The sequence below is a fragment of the Columba livia genome, chromosome 3 (assembly GCF_036013475.1).
Source record: "Columba livia isolate bColLiv1 breed racing homer chromosome 3, bColLiv1.pat.W.v2, whole genome shotgun sequence".
NCBI lineage: Eukaryota > Metazoa > Chordata > Aves > Columbiformes > Columbidae > Columba > Columba livia.
Window position 1 is genome coordinate 3845897 of NC_088604.1, and position 18392 is coordinate 3864288.

General features: G+C 46.1%; 1 protein-coding gene across 2 annotated transcripts in view; it reads left to right on the plus strand.

Annotated features, from left to right (window-relative positions):
• Positions 1 to 7265: 7265 nt before the first annotated feature.
• Positions 7266 to 18392, plus strand: part of BLK (BLK proto-oncogene, Src family tyrosine kinase) — a 50182-nt gene continuing 39055 nt past the window's right edge. The window contains exon 1 of one of the 2 annotated variants that reach the window (XM_021294174.2): positions 7266 to 7775. Coding sequence is in view for 1 of the 2 variants with exons in the window: in XM_065055626.1 (XP_064911698.1) it covers positions 17380 to 17459 (80 nt within the window). In the remaining variant the exon portion in view is untranslated. Of the gene's footprint in view, positions 7776 to 16038; positions 17460 to 18392 lie in introns of those variants that run through there. The other variant, XM_065055626.1, reaches the window with a different exon arrangement.

Genomic DNA, 18392 nt, shown 5'->3' on the forward strand with positions numbered 1-18392 from the left:
AGCTGCTGGCTGTTTCGGGGCCAGAAGAAAAAGCAGGGGACACAGAGGGTTTCATTCCTTGCCAGGAGCTGAGGATTAACCCCTCGAAGCCTGGGGACAGCTCTCAAAGCATCCCATACACCAGCTATTGTACAATTGGTGTCTCAGGATCACTGGCTGTGTTTGCAAACCTGGTCATGTGAAGGGTTAAGTGTTGGCGATTGACACAACACCAAACCACCCAGGCCCCTTCCCACCACTCAGCTTTTATGAGAAAAAACCCCTCACAGCCTTGTGGCTTTTTTTTTTTTTCCCCTTCCCCTCTCCTGCCTCAACTGTTCCTCCTCTCCCCCACGAGATTTACAGCCCTTTCCTGTGTCCATCATCCCAACAAGAGCCTTACAAACTGCATCACGGGGCTGGGATTTGCCACCTCCCTTCAAATGCCAGCCAGACTGTGGGGTGCCCTAGACCCCCCCAGTAATTTAGAGCCTGTGTCTGCACAGCACTGAGTACAGGGGAAGCAGGTGCCCTGCAAGATGCAGCAATGCAGACTATGAAGAGCGAAGAGCAGCATTTTCACATTTCTGATGAAAATGCACTTTTTTTCTTTCTTTTTGCTTTGCCAGCACCCTTTTTATTGTCAGATTTCAGATATGTATATGCAAACTCGGTCTGCTGATCAGCTCTCGCTGTGCTGCAGGTGGGGACCTGATTGCTTGCACCCACCCTTCCTGAGGCTGCTGAGGATGGAGAGGGATGAGGGAGAGGGAAGAGCTGTTCCCTTCATGCTAAAACCATCTGACACAGACCTATAGTTGCATTTAAGCCCTTAGCAACAGACGGGTCATTCAACGTTTTGTGAAACATCTCATCAAAACAAAAATTGGGTCCATGCCGATGAACCAAATGATGTCAGGGAATGGGCATGGGACGCTGGCAAAACACATTCCCTGGTCTCGTTTTGAAACGGGATAAGAAATCTTGAGACATAGATCAGGAATGAGCAAGATCAGGGCCCCTTCCTGACGGAGAAGTTGGATGCCGCCACCCAGAATTGATAGCCAAGAGCATTTAATTGCACGGATGTGGCCACACAGGGTCAGTTGGCCTCAGGGCCAGAGACCAGGTCTAGCAGGGGTTAGTTTACTAGCAGAGGTGTCGCTACCAAGGCTGGACATCTACCTCACGGTAGTAACAGACCACACAGTGTCACCCGCTCCCTCTTCTGTAAATGTTTATTTTTAATTTCGTTGTGTAATGGATTTCAAATAAGCTGCCATAAGACACCAGTGAAAGGCTGAAACAAGGTCCCTATGAAGTATCTTCATGGGTTTTGAACATGTTTTGGTCTGCGTTTATCTCATTTAAATTGTCTTTGCCCATAAGACCTGTGGTGGGAGGTGCTGAAGAGCAGTGATCCTCCCACTGATGAGGCTCTGACCCCAACCATGTGCAGTGGGCAGCTGAGATTAGGTGTGATGAGTCAAAACAAGCCTCTGCAACACTAACACTGTCCATACCTGTGGCTTAGACCTTTTTCTTTTACTCAGATGAAGCAACATCTTCATTTTGCACCCAGAGATGCAGAAGCTGTCAGTGCCCAGAGTTAAGTCCCAATAGACCTCTGAACACAGCATCTTTTCCAGCAGATACCTGAATCCTTGGGCACACTTGGAACCAAGCCTGGGTCCTTGCTGGGATGTGGTTTTGCAAAGCTCAAACTGGAGATTGCCTGCTGTAGTGGTAATTCCCTCCAGACGGGAACCCAGATCTCCTGTGCCAGTCTTAGCACCAGAAAATCTATAAGGCAGATGTGCCCTATAGCCAGCTAAATCTCATCTGGACCTTCTGAGCTGCCTTTGTATCGTCATAAATGGGTAGAAATGGCCATTCCTCTGTCATAATGGCAGAGGTTCAACATAGTTTGGGTTTGAACCATCTGCTTCTTTCCCTGGCTCCTGGCTTTGGGAAATTTCTCCTTGTAGGCATCCTGTCAACAGAGCATGGAGTAGCTGGACTTCCTAGTCCGGCCATTCTGTGGGGTCATGTGCTTGGATCATTTTGGAGGAACATCAATGTTTGCTTCTCAGTTGGTCACCAAATAAATTCCTTTTCCTCAAAGCAAAGTCTCTGGGGCTCAACCTGCCCAGGCTGGGATGGGTAGAAGCAGCTGTGGTTCTCTCAGCCACCACCATCATCTCCTAGCCAGGTGTAGTCTCCACTCCCCAGACAGGGATCTGTACCAGGAAAGTCCTCTGGCATAATTGGAGAACCACCTGGGAGCCAGTCAACTTGGAAATGTGGCAGATGCACCTACAGATGGCAGCAGGTCTCCAGCTAATGTTGTCCTTGGTCACCCCAAGGGAACCCAGGCAAACACAGAGACCTGCAATGGGTTGTGGTCACCTGGCTGCTCATCTCCATGGATCACTGAGGGACCTGGGACTGGCCTTTTTCAGTATGGTGCTGTCATTTAGTCTGTTTCAGCTTGTTTAAGAGATGTCTTTTCCCAGCTGGGATGACACAAGGTTTCTGATAAACACGAGCAATAGCCCACTGCAAGGACAAGTCCCCTGCACACGTGCGTTTGGCCTTTCTCTGCTTCTGGAGGGTGCTTTGTGGAGGGTGTTGGTCTCTTCACAGGCTGCTGAGGGAGTTGTCACAGCTCCAAGCCTGATAGCGTTAGAGACTGGACAATGTCCTCAGACACACAGTGTGAACTGTGAGGTTGTCCTGTGCAGGGACAGGAGTTGGACTCGATGAACCTCATGGGTCCCTTCCAACTCAGGACACTCTATGATTCTATGATTCTACCAAGTAGCAAGTGGTAGGACAAGAGGAAATGGCCTCAGGTTGCACCAAAGGAGGTTTACATCAGATATTAGGAAAGAATTATTGCCGGAAAGAGCTGTTGGGCATTGGAACAGGAAGTGGTGGAGTCACCATCCATGGAGGGGTTTAAAAGGCATTTAGATGAGGTTCTTAGGGACATGGTTTAGTGCTAGAGTTAGGTTATGGTTGGACTTGATGATCCTGAGGGTCTCTTCAAACCAAAATGATTCTATGATTCTATGGATGATGCTGAGCATCTACCCTGCCCAAATGATATGCATACTGGGACTGAGGAATTGCTTTTCTCACAGAATGGTGCCCTGTTTTTGGCTGGGATAGAGTTCATTTTCTTTCTAGTAGCTGGTATAGTGCTGCGTTTTTGATATAAAATGAAAATAATGTTGATAATATGCTGATATTTTATAATAGTTGTTGCTAAGTAGTCAAGGACTTTTCAACTTCTTAAGCCACAGCAGGTGCAAAAGACACTGGGATGGGTCACAGCCAGGACAGCTGAACTGAACTGGCCAAAGGGATGTTTGATACCATATGATGTCATGCTCAGTACATATTTTGAGGGAAGTTGGCCTGGGGCAGCCACTAGTTGGGAACCGTTTGACAGGTGGTGGGGAATTGCATTGTGCATCACTTGTTTTATATATTATTATTATTATTATTATTATTATTATTATTTTTATTTTTATTTTTATTTTTATTTTTATTTTTATTTTTATTTTTATTTTTATTTTTATTTTTATTTTCTGTCCTATTAAACTGTCTTTATCTTAATCTATGAGGTTTATATTTTCTTTCTGATTCTCCACCCCACGAATGGCTGTGTGGTGTTTACCTGCTTGCTGGCTTAAACTGCAACAAAAGGGTTTTCCATCCCTGTCCTTAGGCCCAGCCTGGAGTGTGATGCAGATTTATTGACCATTACTGGGATGTGGCATGGGGAGAAACTGGTCTCCTGGGAATCTGGAATAAGGTGGCAGAAAATGCTGGGGCTGTTTCAGTGTGAAACAGGTTCAAGCAAGAGGGAACCATATGTGCTGCAGGTAGGTGGAGGTATAATAGTGATGTAGGGATGCAGGGGAAAGAGAGTGGTATGTGAAGTACTCCAAGAACATGACAAAGGTCTATAAATATTGCATTGCTGTTTGGAATAGTTCTTTACCTTGACCTTCCTCATTCAAATATCCCTCTGAGACATTAAGTTTCTTTCTCAGTATTTTCAGAGGTTGGCATTTTGTTTTCCTTTGAGTTTGAAAACCAATTATATCAGCAATAGTGTGGTCAGCAGGACCAGGGCAGTGATTGTCCTGCTGTGCTGGGCGCTGGTGAGGCTGTACCTTGAACCCTGGAGTCAGTTTTGGGCCTTGAGGTGCTGGAGCAAGTTGGGAGAAGGGAACGGAGCTGGTGAGGGGCTGGAGCACAAGTGTGATGGGAGCGGCTGAGGGACCTGGGGGTTCAGCTGAAGAACAGGAGCTGAGGGGAGACCTTCTGATCTCTGAACTGCCTGAAAGGAGCTTGGAGCCAGGGGGCGTCGGGCTCTGCTCCCCAGGAACAAGCGCCAGGAGCAGAGGAAACGGCCTCAAGTTGTGCCAGGAGCAGTTTAGATTGGATATTGGGAAAAATTTCTTGCTGGAAAGGGTTGCTGGGCATTGGAAGAGGCTGCCCAGGGCAGTGGTGGAGTCACCATCCCTGGAGGGGTTGAACAGACGTGGAGATGAGGTTCTTAAGGACATGGTTTAGTGGTGGACTTGGCCCTAATGACCCTCTTATCCTTGATATGCCTTGAGATGGCACCAAGAATAAGTTGTTCCATCACTTTCCCAGGGATAGAGGTGAGGCTGACCGGTCTATCATTACCTCGGTTCTCCTTCTTGCCCTTTTTGAAGACTGGAGTGACATTTGCTTTCCTCCAGTCCTCAGGCATCTCTCCCGTTTCCCAAGACTGGGAAAAGATGATGGAGAGTGGTCCAGCAATGACCTCAGCCAGCTCCCTCAGCACCCGTGGGTGCATCCCATCTGGACCCATGGATTTATGGATGTCCAGATTGCCTAATTGCTCCCTAACCCAGTCCTCATCAACTGAGGCAAACTCCTCCATTGTCCTGCCTTCCTCTGGGGCCTCAGCAGTACGGGGCTCCTCAGGACAGCCTCCGGCAGAACAGACAGAGACAAAGAAGGCATTCAGTAACTCTGCCTTCTCTGTATCTTCTGTCACCAGGGCACCCACCTTGTTCATCAGTGGGCCTACAAGATGTTTCAAAGATGCAAAGAGGTGGCTGAGCAGAGGAGTGAGGAGACTAAGTCCACTACAGGAAAAGCTGAATGCTTAGCATGACCAAGGTGTTAAACACCAGAACATCAACAGGAAATCAGATTTCATAAGTTTCACTGTCATGGAACACTATGATATTTTTTGCATTGTGTGTTGCTTCGGGTTATCAGTGATATTTTCTCTGCAGGTTTCTCCCAGGTGGGTCAACATCAAAGACAAAAGCAATGGAAAATTGTGCCTGAAGTCCTACTGAAATTGCTGTGGGATTTTTTCAGTCAGCCTGTTTTTTCATAGGTAAAAAGAAATAAATTTCATTACTCCAGAGTTAACTTTGCAAGTGTGTGTATTGAGTTAGCGAATTATTCCTCTCTCCAACTGCAAAAAAGTTACCAAGCCCTGAAAAACTAGAAATCATTTCCAAAGAAAATCAAAACCTTTCCCAAAGATTCAAAGTGACTTATTTGTAATTATTTTCCTTTGATAACATTGCTCATCCAATTCATTGTGGCAACTCATAGAAGGAGAAGGCATTTAAAATCTAAGGACTGATATGCAGCTTTTTCTAGCTGTCTGCTGGAAAAAGGACTTAAGTCCCACTTTCATGCAGAATATTTGTTGTAAATCATTTTCCAGAACTGCTAGTGAACAAAAACAATCCCTTTCCTGTCTTACCTGGCTACCCAGTAAGGCATTTTCACTGAGACACACAAGAGAGGAGGGATCATGGGTGGACACCATCTCCTCAAACTTCAGTTAAAAAATTCTGTTATTATCCTCAACTTATTACTTTGGTTTCCTGAGCCGAGGAAGGGAAAGGCAAGGAAAGCACATCCCAGATACCTGCTTTAAATTGGGGTGAATGAATAATGAAGAGACAAGCTGCAGCACCCCTGTCCTTGTCATCCCCCTCTGTGCCAGAGTCAGTTTCTACTCACTCCCATGGCAACAGCTGGGTGAAATTTCCTGGATTTGTGACTGGTTGTCAGAAAACACAGTTTCACTGCAACCATCGGTGGCTTGATCAAACTGAATATGGAAAACAGCTTCAACTCAGGGTAAAAAATTAACAGTGAATAATTGTTTTGGCTTTCTTTCAGCCAGAAGTTTGATTTTTTTGTGTTCTTGGATCAAACTGACCCCTTCTTGGGGGCAGGAAAATGAAAACAAGTGAAATATTGTTACTTGTCAGATTCTACTGCTCTGTTGTTTTTTCAGCCTGGTGAATGAACCATAAAGTCAAATGTTTGCAGCACTCCTGATGACCATTGTTCCAGAGAGATCAATACTTTGGAGGTTGTCTCCATCCCCCAGACACCCATCAGAGAGAGGCCAATGATGTTTCCTGAAACTGCAGGACCGCGATCTAAAATTCAACCTTCTCTTACATAAAGTTGTCATACTTCATCCCCAAAGAGTTGATAAACAGCCCACGCTCAACCAGCCTCAGGCATGATCCCTGTTGTCCTGTTCGATGAAGCTCTGTGTGGCTTCACTTCCTGTGTGTCTTGGTGTGGCAGAGGTTCTACCCAAAATCCAGCAGGACCAGTAAGTGACACACACCAGCCTCACGACCTCCAGGTATCTTGGTGGGTCCGAAACCCAGCTGATAAGGGTGGAAGTGAGAGCGATGGAGCTTCACAGTATTGCATGGTTGGAAACAAAGCTGTGCCCAAAGACCCTTGAGAGTAATAGTCACCGAAACACCCCAGCATAGGGAGATCTGAGTTGATCCTTGGCCACCACAGCTCCAGGTGGGCACTGGGTGCTCAGCCCAGGCAAAGCCTTTTGCAATACAGCAAGCAGCTTATTGCACAAAATAGAGGGAAGGCAGATCTTACAAGATCTTACATGCAAGTGATAAAGAGATATCAGGATGTGCTGTCAGCTATCTCCCGTACCTCTCTTCCCCCCCGTGCCCTAAATGACATAAACCGCTCTGTACTCATTGGCAAAAGATGGCCAGCTCTGAGGGGGAACACAACCACTCTCTGTAGATGAGATTTTCAGCAGAAGTAGAACCTCAAATTGAAAGTAAGATTACAGCACCATAACCTACATGATTATAAAAGGGGAAGCTGTTCAGACTAGAATCTGATTGGAGATAAAACTCTCCCCAAGATTAAGCATATGCAATAAATATCTCCACCCCTGCTATTGGCCCAGAATGCTCTTAGCTGTGAATAGGCCAACCTAGAAAACTCAAGGACCCATATTTCCCCTCCCATTTGCAGACCACTTGTACACCCTGTGGCTCCAGGGGATGACTTTCAACTCACACCAGCTTGAACGAGAGCAATTCAGGACATCATTTGTAGCGGGACGGTATTTTTTAGAGCCCGCCGAGCCTTTGTGGGTAACGGTTCTTGTAAGGTAGACACCGTGCTAACATTAGCACTAAATGAACAGCGTGGTTATACTACCAGCCCTTAATTGCTATAAGTGTAGCAAACCAGTTCGATTTGTCATTCAGCTGTTGTCGACAGGAAACCACTAACAGCAGTCAACTGACGACACCAAGAAGAATTAGGCTTTCTCTTTCTACGTGCTCTAAGGATTAAAACTTATCAAGACGAGCTCATGTTCTTAAGTATGCAGCCTGCAAGGGATTTTTGAGCGCTAGTGGACAGCTAGGATCGAGCAGGATATGATTTAACCTGAACATAAGACTCACCAGGTAAGCACAAACAATTTTCCAGCAACTTTTCTTCATTCTTGCTGCCTGCACTCCATTGAGCGCATCCCCTTACAGCATTTAAAGATTTGTCCCATCTCTGGTTGTTGTCCGTGGACTGGTTGTAATTAAACCCTTAAAGATTGGAAGTAGGATATTCAATGGACCATACTACTGCTGTGGATTGGGGCAGGGTGCATCGCTTTCTTTCCTTCTGATAGTGTCTCAGTGCTGAAATCGGGGCACTCTCTGAGGTAGGACTGATGCTCTAAGTCAGATGCTGACCTGGCAGGTTGTCTCTTTGACACAGATCAACCTCTTTCTCTTAAAAAAACAACCAACCAAACAAAAGACCCATGATGAAAGCCCTTTAAATAGCAAAGGGTGAATGAGCTTCTTCCAGCTGAATTAATTGGGGATGAGAGAGCATTCAAGAGGAGGTAGAAGTTTGGATGCTCAGGCTCTGTTATTACCCTCAACTTATTACTTTGGTTTCCTGAGCCAAGAAAGGGAAAGGCAAGGAAAGCACATCCCAGATACCTGCTTTAAATTGGGGTGAATGAATAATGAAGAGACAAGCTGCAGCATCCCTGTCCTTGTCATCCCCCTCTGTGCTGAGTTTGAACCCATGGGTGCTGTATATGATGCAGAGAACGGTTGAGACTTCAGAAGGGTTCCCTTCTGCCAAGAGGCACACTTAGAGCTCAGGATCTTTGGTTTCTTTTGCCCCACAGATGGGTTGGATGGTGTCCTTGGAGGTAAAATGTTGCTTTCACCAGCACCTCCAGTCAAGCTGGTAAAACCGGTGGCAGGTTAATGGTGGTTGTAGACAAAGCTTCTGGAAAGAAGCTTTTGGAGATCTCCAATAGCATTATATGAAGGATGAACTTAGTGCTTCTCCCTCTGGTCACTTCCCATCCCCACACATGCAAAGTCTGCACTAAGTTAATAACCTTCCTTCTTGGTTAAAATTAGGCCAGGCTCAAATTTCCACAGCACTCTAATTTGGAGCCTGGGTATCTCAGAAGCCACTTTGTCTGCTGCGCGGCTTCTGGGAGGGAAGAGCAGTTGCAGTGTCATGGGGTATTTGCATCTCAGACCTTCTCAGGTGTTTGCTTGAGGCTTTGTGGCCAGTGGTGCCTGGCAAGCCAATGCTGTTCAAGGCACTTCAGTTACCCTACTTGTGAAATTGAGGCATTTCTTGCCTGCCTGCTGTGATATTTAATTGATTATGGATCTTTAAAAGCGTAAAATCAGGACAAGGTGTGTATACCCTCAGCAGCAAGTGTTCCTACTGCATGCAGAGCACTTGCACATGGTCCCTCCTCTGGTACGTGCTGGAGAAGAGAAAGCAGATGGAAATTTAGAAGAAAAAAAGGACAGCTACAGGGCAGCAAAAGCATCCTCATTAATATGCTCCTCTAATCATTCTGTCAAGGTTTAAGTAATTTTTATCAGAAGATACGAAGTCTATAGAGCTCATGATTTCTTGCCTACATTTTGTTTTTTTTTTCCTCCCAGACATCCTGCAGCATTATCATTATACTGATACACAAAAATCTGTGAAAAAATACTTCTGACCCATTCTTGTTTCGTTCTGCCCAAACAGGGCTATTGCTGCACCTTCAGGGTTACAGCTAAAAAGCTGAAGGCTGAATTTTCCGATGGAGGAGAAAAGACTCAAGATATATTAAGCCAAAATTTTGCAAAACTGCTACTTGTTTTTCTTTATCTGCTTTTCTAATGACTTTCTGCGTTCTGCTTAATCAATGTTGGGTGTTCCTTCCTACCCTGAGCTTGCAGCTGAGATGGTGTGCTCCCCAGCCCTTCTTAAATAAGCCCACGATATCCTGGGCTGAGCATCCCACTCCTGTGCTATCTGGGCTGTGTGCCTCTTTCAGACAAGACTACCAGCTCTTTTATTTCTGCTTTGTGACTTTCCTCGTGACTGACCTTTCAACCTTTAATTCTCCATGGCACCTTTATGGGCACATCAAAACCCAAAAATGTCTTGAGGCCATATTTAGGTGCAGACAAGGCTTTTTGTCATCTCAGTCTGGTGTGGAAACAGGTCACCATGGATTTCATGGGGGTCAGGGCACTGTGTTGAGCAGAGTAGAAGCACCTGGGCACAGTGTTACTTCATCATTATTTGTCTTCCTTCCTTCTTTCCTTCCCCTCATTCTTTCCGTTCTCTCTATGTTAAAAAGGAGTTTTCTTGCTGTTCTTCCACGGTTGACAAGACTCTGGAGGCAACCAAGCATTGACTCCACGTGGGTGAGCTCCCCTGTAGTCAATCGTTTCCTGTGGGCCCACAGGGTTCAATCATGGGCAAGAATTTTGCAAGATACCTGAGGCTACATCCTGCTGGAGCACTTGGCAGCCCCAAAGTTTCCATTCATGGCTTCCTTTTATGTGGTGCAAGTCAGCTTTCTCGTTAGGTCTGTACCACACTGCAAGATTAGAAGTAGCTGAGAGGATAAAAGAGGATGCAATTCCTCCTTGGCAGAGGTCTTGGCAACAGATTACAGCCTCAGAGTCCTGTTGCTTGTTGTGGGAGAAGTCTCTGTACTGCTGGACATGACTGCGAAATGCAAAAAGAAGTACATCACCGTACTTAACATGATACACAGGATCATGGTTATTGCTTAAAAATAAATGTTAAGGCGCAACACACGCAACGCAAATGTAAACCAGACCTCCAGTATTTCATGTTGGACAAGCCATTTGCTTCTCACAGGTCAGCTTGTCTTCCATATCAGGGTTAAATCCATGTTAATTCATTTCACTGGCCAGGCAAAAACAATCTCCCCCCCCCCGAAAAAACCCAAACAACAACACCAAAAATCAAACTACAGCAGCTTCTTCTGTTGAAACAAAAAATGGGTTTCTAATTATATTTTCCAAGAAAATGTTGCAACTGAGTGGGAGAACAATGTTTCTGTGGTTTTACAGAGCAATTTTGCCTTTGTTAGTGTTGGTGGGTTCTAATTTGGAAAACATTGTGGGGTTGCCTATTCAAACTTCCAAACCCAATTGTAAACGCCCAAAGGAGAAGGCAACAGCTGAGCAAAGGTGTGGAAAGTGTGATCAATGAGAAATTTTTGCAAGAAGTAATCTTGCTTCATTTTCTGGAACCCATGTGGAGAAGGAAGGAATAAACTTCTTGTCCACCATGGGCAGCACAAGCAGTTGTAGGTGTTTCAGCAAAGGAAATCAGTGCTGATCATTTGGAAATCGCTTTAAGGCTCTGGGAGTTGGAGGGCTGATGGGGAGCAGTGGGAATTTCCATCATTGAAAGCTTTGAAGTGCAAGTTAGGTAGTTTCTCAGATGTAACATAGGTCCACCACATTAATGACCTTTTATTAAATTACATTTCTGCCGTTCTTCAAAATATACGTGGCCTCTGAAGTGAAATGGCTTTTCAAAATCTCTCTCCTGTATTTCGCCCTTTTTATTTATTTATGTATTTATGAAATTATTCTCAAAATTTGACTGGATCTCACTGATGATTTCTGCTCCTTTGGAAACCATGAAATGTGTTATTGATCAAAAAGCAGCGTGCAGGACTCCTCTGGTCCTGTATGGCAAGTGCACAGGAAACAGTCAAAAAGTAGAAAACACATGGTTTACAAATGAATCCTTTGCTACCCTAATGAGGGGAGAAGAGTGAAAAATATTCAGTTGTCCGGGATGTCTGGTCTGCCTTAACAATGACCGAATATGCACCATTTGTGGTGGTTCAAGACTGGTTGAAAAAACTCCTTGTGCCATCTGTTTAAGTGTCCTTATGGCAAAAGAAGCAGTTGACCCAAGTCTCCAGGGTCTGAATTTACTGCATTATGGTGTATCCTTGTACACAGAGGGTCAGAGAGTTTTCTCAGATGCCCGTGCTTCCCCAGGTTATGGTGACCAGTGGTGAAGGACCACCAGGTCACACGAGATGTCTTCTTAAGAAGGTACCCCTCTTCTCCAAGAAACTGTGGAGTGGGAAAGAAAAATCTTGATAAAATGCTGTGCGTAGAGGACCTGCAGAACTTCTTTCAGACCAAATGGTTGCCTCCTTGACACCCAAGCCATGATGGCCCACGTTGATGCGAATAGCTATTAATGATGAATGGCTTGAAACCATGAGAATTTGGGGCAGAACATCTCAAAATATGCGTACGGGAGGATGATGCTTAAGAAGGGGGCTTTGAATAGAGGTTAAATTTGATGTACGGAAAAACCAAGGAGTCACCTGTGATACGTAATGGAAGGAGGGAGAACTAAGGTCGTAGTAAGCAAATGCAGAAATTGATATAAAAGTTTTAACTTGACTTTTATCTCAAGAGTTTTCCCTGTCAGACTCTTACATATTTGGCCTTCACCATTTTAGAAGCACAGGAAGAAGACCGCAGCTGCTTGAGACATTAATATAGCACACTTGTATGGGAAATAATTACTTTTTCCAGTGAAAAGTGCCAGTAGGCATTGTATCTTAGTGACAGAACCTTTCCAAGGGTGTCAATTTCCCATGGAATACTTTATTTTTTCCAGGAGATTATATTGGAAAAGTGAGAAAAAAACATTCTGTGTAAAAGTCTCTGGGTGGGCTGCCAATGAATAACAGCTCTACACAGAAAGGAATTGAGACGATGGGACTCTTTACAAGAGAGATCTTACCTAGGCTGGAAGAAATCCTGATTGTTGAAATGCAGTACTGCATGGGCACCAACTGCTGATATTAGTGACAGTATGGACCCTGACAAAGCAAGAAACCAGAGGAAATATTTCTTTTAGCCTGATGTAATAGAATTAGACCAGATCAAAGATGAGGCAACTTGAGAGTTGATCAACCCCATCACTCCTGTGCCATAAATAATGACTTTCTGCAACAGACCTGGCTGCAAGGTTTGACTTTGTTCTGCCACGTTTCTGTCTCCTTCAATCACCCATAGGGAAGTTTGAATATTCTTTTAATTCTGGAAGTCAAGCTCATCTTATAATTTTGAGTAAGAGAAAATTCTGGTGTTGTTTGTGGGTATTTGGTTGTGTTTGGTTGGTTGGTTTTTGTTTGTTTTTGCTTGTTTGGGGTTTTTGCTTGTTTCTTTAGTTGCATCAAAAGGAAAATTATATTGTGGTAGTGTCTTCTTTGCTGCATGTAGTCAAGATTAGGCATGGTGTGAGCAGTGCAGAGGAACCGGGGTTGGTAGCAGAGAAGAACCAGCACGATCATGTCCAGCATAGGCAGGGTCTTGGGAGCAAGGACCACACGCTCCTCCAGCAAGGTTTTGTGAGGGCCAGTCCTGCCTCGGTGCAGAAAGCTGTGCTAGATGCTTCACCAGTGGCTACTTTCTGCAAGCAGTTGTACTGATTCTGGATGGTGGAAATTCACACTTCTATGAGGTCACCAGAAAGGCGTCTTTTTTAAAAAAATGTTTGTATTTCTCCTCATTATTTCTCTTATTTATAAGTGAGAAGAAGAAAAAGAAAAAATAAAGTCACTTTCTCACTCCAAAAAGGCTTTTCCTAAGTGGGGCCAGACAAAATCTCTTTGTCATCCCAATTAGTAGAATATACTCCAGTTAATCCTCCTGTTACAATCAGCCAAAACCACTGCTGCATTGTCATGCCAGTCCCTCGAGAGAGCCCTACAGTGCCTACAGGATTCAGTAACAAATAATGATAGTGAAACATGGGGGAACCCATCACCACTGTGTGCTCAGGGTGGTCAGTAGCTGGGGCTACAAAAGGCAACTGTGTCTGAATGTCATCCCAAACACAGCAACAACTTTAGGATGGTAAAACAGGGGAAAAGAAACAGCAGAAACCAAACACATGGGCAGTGCAACCTGAGCAATTTAGCTAAACTTTTCTAAGCACAGTCCAGGAGCCAGAATGAGATGGAGAATACAAGGAGTTGGGATGCAGCCATCTAATTTTGAAGGGTGAGAGAATAATACCTGATACTGTCTATTTTACTACCAGAGATGCTGTCTCGGAGAGTTCAGAAAGTCTAAATGCTTCAAAATGGAAGATGGTGGGTTGGTCATAATGCATCAACATCTTCCAGAAGCAATGGTACATTGTGTTTAATAAGCTTTTAATCTGCCAGGGGAATGGAAACAGGAAGGTTCAGATGAAAAACTGAGCTACTCATTCTTAAAAGGGAAGGGAAAAACATGGACAGACCACGGGCAGACCATGAAAACAACATCTGGAGGGAATGAGCTGCCCAGCTTTCATGACAGAGGTATGGAGAAGCAGCCCTGGGGGATAGTTGGAAGAGGAGAGGTGCCTTCATCACTCTGCATGGTTTCAGATCAAAGCTGGAGTCTCCTCTGCATTAGGCCCTTAACAGAAACACTTTTGGTTTGGTGTGAACTGGATAAAATGCAGTAGAAGGGGGTGTTGTTGCAGAAGGTGGCCATGCAGTAGGCCATCGGTGTACGTGTCTGGCTGTGGGGTCATGACTGTGGTCTTTGGGTCATCTGGGGAGGGCTCCCACATTTTCTGATCCATCCCCACATCCCATGGAGTGGTAGGTCCTAGAAGTCTTTCTTAGGGGCTCGCCTAAGAGCCCGTGGGCATTTACCACATGCACTGGACCTCTGGTTGTACATAAACGTCTTACAGGGGGCTGTAAAGGCAGGAGAGACAAGCCAGCTTCAGGTTTGCACACTCATGTAGAGATCTGCAAAAATACTGGAGAACATCTAGGGACTGATGTATGAAAACAGATTGGAAACCACTGTCAGACAGACCCTTCTCGGCTGGGTGAGATTAGAGCCTGAGGTTTCAGGTCAGGGAAGAGGGGGCAGGTAGAGCCCATCTGGAGTGACCCAGGAGATGCGTATGAGAGACTTTCTCTGGTTTTAGTGCCACTTTTCACATGTTTTCTCAGTGATCTCCTGGCTTCTTTCAAAGAACAACCACAGGCCGTCATTTAATGATTTCTGAGTAAGAAAACTGCAAAACGGCACTCACTGCCTGGGCCTCTTGACTCTGTGTCTCATCTCCATGAGATGCCAGCCTGGAGGCAACAGAAGAGGCACAGGGATGGAGGGATGTACCCCAGATGACATGCAGGGGCACAATGAGGATATCTTAGATACCAAAAAAACTCCTTGGGATGCAGCAGGTAGACCACATCATACCTAACCCTTTTTAGTTTTACTTCTTGCTTCTGAGACACTTGAACCATGGTCATCACTGGAAGCATCTTTGCAGCAGCCTGGCTGCAGCTGCTGGGTTTCCCCACTGTCAGCATCAGGAACGTGTCTCAAATCAGAAGCAGATTTCTGTCTGGAGCCACCACGTTATTGCCTTGTTTCCCAGGTTGACTTGGCAGATGCTAGCTTACTTCTAAGCCTTTGCTGCACCTTGTGGTTGCTCCTCCTTCCTACCTCCACGGTGGTTGACAAGCAGCTTTCTAAAAAAGCAGCTTCCCTTTTCATAGGAATAGGAAGTGAAGCTTGTTTAGCGAAGAGTGGTCAGGTACCACAAATGCACTCTCCACCAAAGGATGAGCCCCTGACCTAAAGCTCAAGGTTCTCCAGTTAAACCTGAAGCTGTCCTCTCCTTCTCCAACCCCAACCTGATTGTCTCCATCTGTCTCCTGTCTCCCCTGCCCATAACTGGAGGAGGACTGAGCCAGCAAAATGCAAACCAGTAAGGGAGAAGTCTGACAAATCTACAAGGGCTTCCTCATTTCTGTATCTCCTTGATATGCAAACAGCAGGCCTGAATCTGCAGCACATCTGGCTGAGGGGTGATGGGATGGGTGCCTGTCTTGGTTGTGTTCACAGTCACCTTGTGCTGACCTTCTAGGCTAAGAGGCATGGTGCGATGCACGAGTACTTGCAGACTCCTGTTTATATCCCAGACAACCCTGCAACCCTCCACAGGGTTTTCTTCCTTTGTCAGGAGCACAGAGCAGTTGCAGAGTCAAGGCGGATTTTCACACCATGAATACCATGGGGCTTATCAGGGAGGGCACTTCACAGCCCCACGAGCAGTGCTGGGCATCAATGGAGCTGGGGAAGGGTCTGGACCACAAATACGATGGGGGCGGCTGAGGGACCTGGGGGTTCAGCTGGAGAAGAGTAGCTGAGGGGAGACCTTCTGATCTCTGAACTGCCTGAAAGGAGCTTGGAGCCAGGGGGGGTCAGGCTCTGCTCCCCAGGAACAAGTGCCAGGAGCAGAGGAAATGGCCTCAAGTTGCGCCAGGGGAGGTTGAGGTTGGATCTGGGGAACAATTTCTTCCCCAAATGGCTGTTGGGCATTGGAACAGGCTTCCCAGGGCAGTGGTAGAGTCACCATCCCTGGAGGGGTTTAAAAGATACATAGATGAGGTTCTCAGGGACATAGGTTAGTGGTGACAGTGTGAAGTTAACGACTGGACTCTATGTTCTTGAGGGTTTCTTCCATCCAAAATGATTCTATTATTCCATGATCCTGTCAGGCGTGTGCATCCTGGAGCAGCTGCTCCTAATCTCACACATGCTTGTGTCCTCAGCCAGCTTTGTCTTGCCCTTGTGTCTTGTGGCTGGTAGAGGTCCTCTGCCTTGACCTCAGCTTAGAGCAGCTCCACGAAGCCTTTTCTCCTGTAAACAACCTCACCAGCATGTGGGCGACCTTTAGGTTGTGCATCGCGCTTGGCGGATGTCGGCTTGTGTTTGTCCTTCTCAGTGAGAGCAGCTCAAGTGCAAACTACATGAGGTCATTCCAGCCTCAAGATCACTGAGACCAGGAGTCACTTACCTCCTGCTGCCCTGTACAATGCAAAAACAACGTCATGCAACTACCCACAGAGGTTTACACGGTGGTTTTTGGCGGCCTCATCTCTGCAACAGCTTAAGCAAATACACTGAAAACAATCTGGAGAAGTCAGCTCTTTATGTACGTACAGGAAGCCTCAGGAGTCTGTAGAAACAAATCCTGCTTCTTATACAACATTTATCTCCTAAGACAGAGGAATTTCAGTCTCCTTATTGAACATGCTGAGGCAGAATGAGAAAGTCGCTTCCTCAGAGTCACAGAGTCCGGGTCTCCATTCGTTAGACCACACTGCTACAGTTGAGTAGGTTCATAGAGGGTTGGGGCTTGCTAGAACAAGAATCATTTCATCTGCAGAAGGTCTTTTTTTAATCACAGAAAGGAAAGATCATTGCAAAGCCAGTTTGTTCAGCTGTTTTCTAAAATTTGGTGGTTTGCATAGTGGAAGCACAACCCATTCACAGTCACTGTAGCTGTTTTTAATGACAGCTGTTAATAGCCTGTGGGTTTTGCTGGGGTTTGTGTCTGGATTCTCTTTGGGTTTCTCGCCTTCCTCACTGCTGTGTTCATAGGCCAGGTTGTCTGGGAAATGCAACTCCCACCCCCCTCCAAGATGATCGTTTTTATATTCAAAATAGAGCAAGGAATCCTCAGGGGGAAGAAAAGAGTTAGTTCTGACACAAAGACCTGATTAAAAAAAGAAAGCCCATTAAAAGTGTTTGCAAAATCAGGCTGCTCCTGCAATCTGGGAGTGTAACATTCAAAGCAGTCAGTCCCATGGATTGTGTGGACGTGGTGGGAGCCAGAGGTTTCTAACAGAGAAATCCTGCAAGGGCCCTCAGCCCCATGGAGCATCTGTCATGGGTCGGACAAGTGGTTCGTCCATCTTCGGATCGTGTCTCCAGGAGCAGCTGCATAGGAAGCAGGCAAGTAGGGAACATCTCACCCCCATTCAAGTTCCCCTGAGGGTGGGGAGAAGCCCAGCAGGTTTTTCTCTATCCTCTTCTCCTCTCCCATCCCTTCTTCATGTGATAACCCCAGGCCCTGTTTCTCTTCCCCAAGATCTGTGGGGTAGAGAGATGATGGGGGCACTACCCAGCGGCTGCCAAGATCCAGTCCCAGGGGATGGTTTGCAGGGATGCTGTTCCCTTGGTTTACTGCAAAAGGAGAAGAGGACTAATAAGTCCCAACTATGCACACACTGGTACTCCCATCCTCCCTTTTCCCCCCAGGGCTTGGGGGTATATGAGTGGGGGAAATATGAGCTCTGCATCCAGTAGCTATTTTTGATGTGGCTTTCCAAGCAGCTGGAGGTGTTCAGGTGGGGAACCGGAGATGTATGTCTTTCCCTACAGCTCCATGCCTCATCTGAGGATGGTGGGAGTGAGCATCACTCCCTCTGAGACCCAACTCAAAGAGAGGGTCTCTGATAGCATCATGTGCCTCAGCACCAGCTTCATTGCTCCTCTTGGGACATGGCTAACAGGTCCTACAAAATGCTGTCCTCTTGCTAGGAAAAGGCAGCCTCTGAGATGCAGGGACTCCAGGAATGGGCCTTGTCCAGGGCAGAAATGTGGGTGGCCACACGTAGAGGTGTGTATCCATCTCCCCATGTTCCCAGGGCTGTGAAGGCCAGAATATCTCCACATCCCTAAAGACCACCATGATGCACCTTCAGAACACTGTGAAACAGAGCATCATGGATCCTGGCCAAGTGAACATGGCCTGTGCCCAGTTCCAGAGGACTTAGATGTCAGATAGGACTGGTCTGCAGAGGGAATTGCTCGCTGCTGTGCTCAAGCTCGCCCATAGCCCATCCACAATTCTGGCCCACACTCACGTTGGGCAGCAGATTTGAG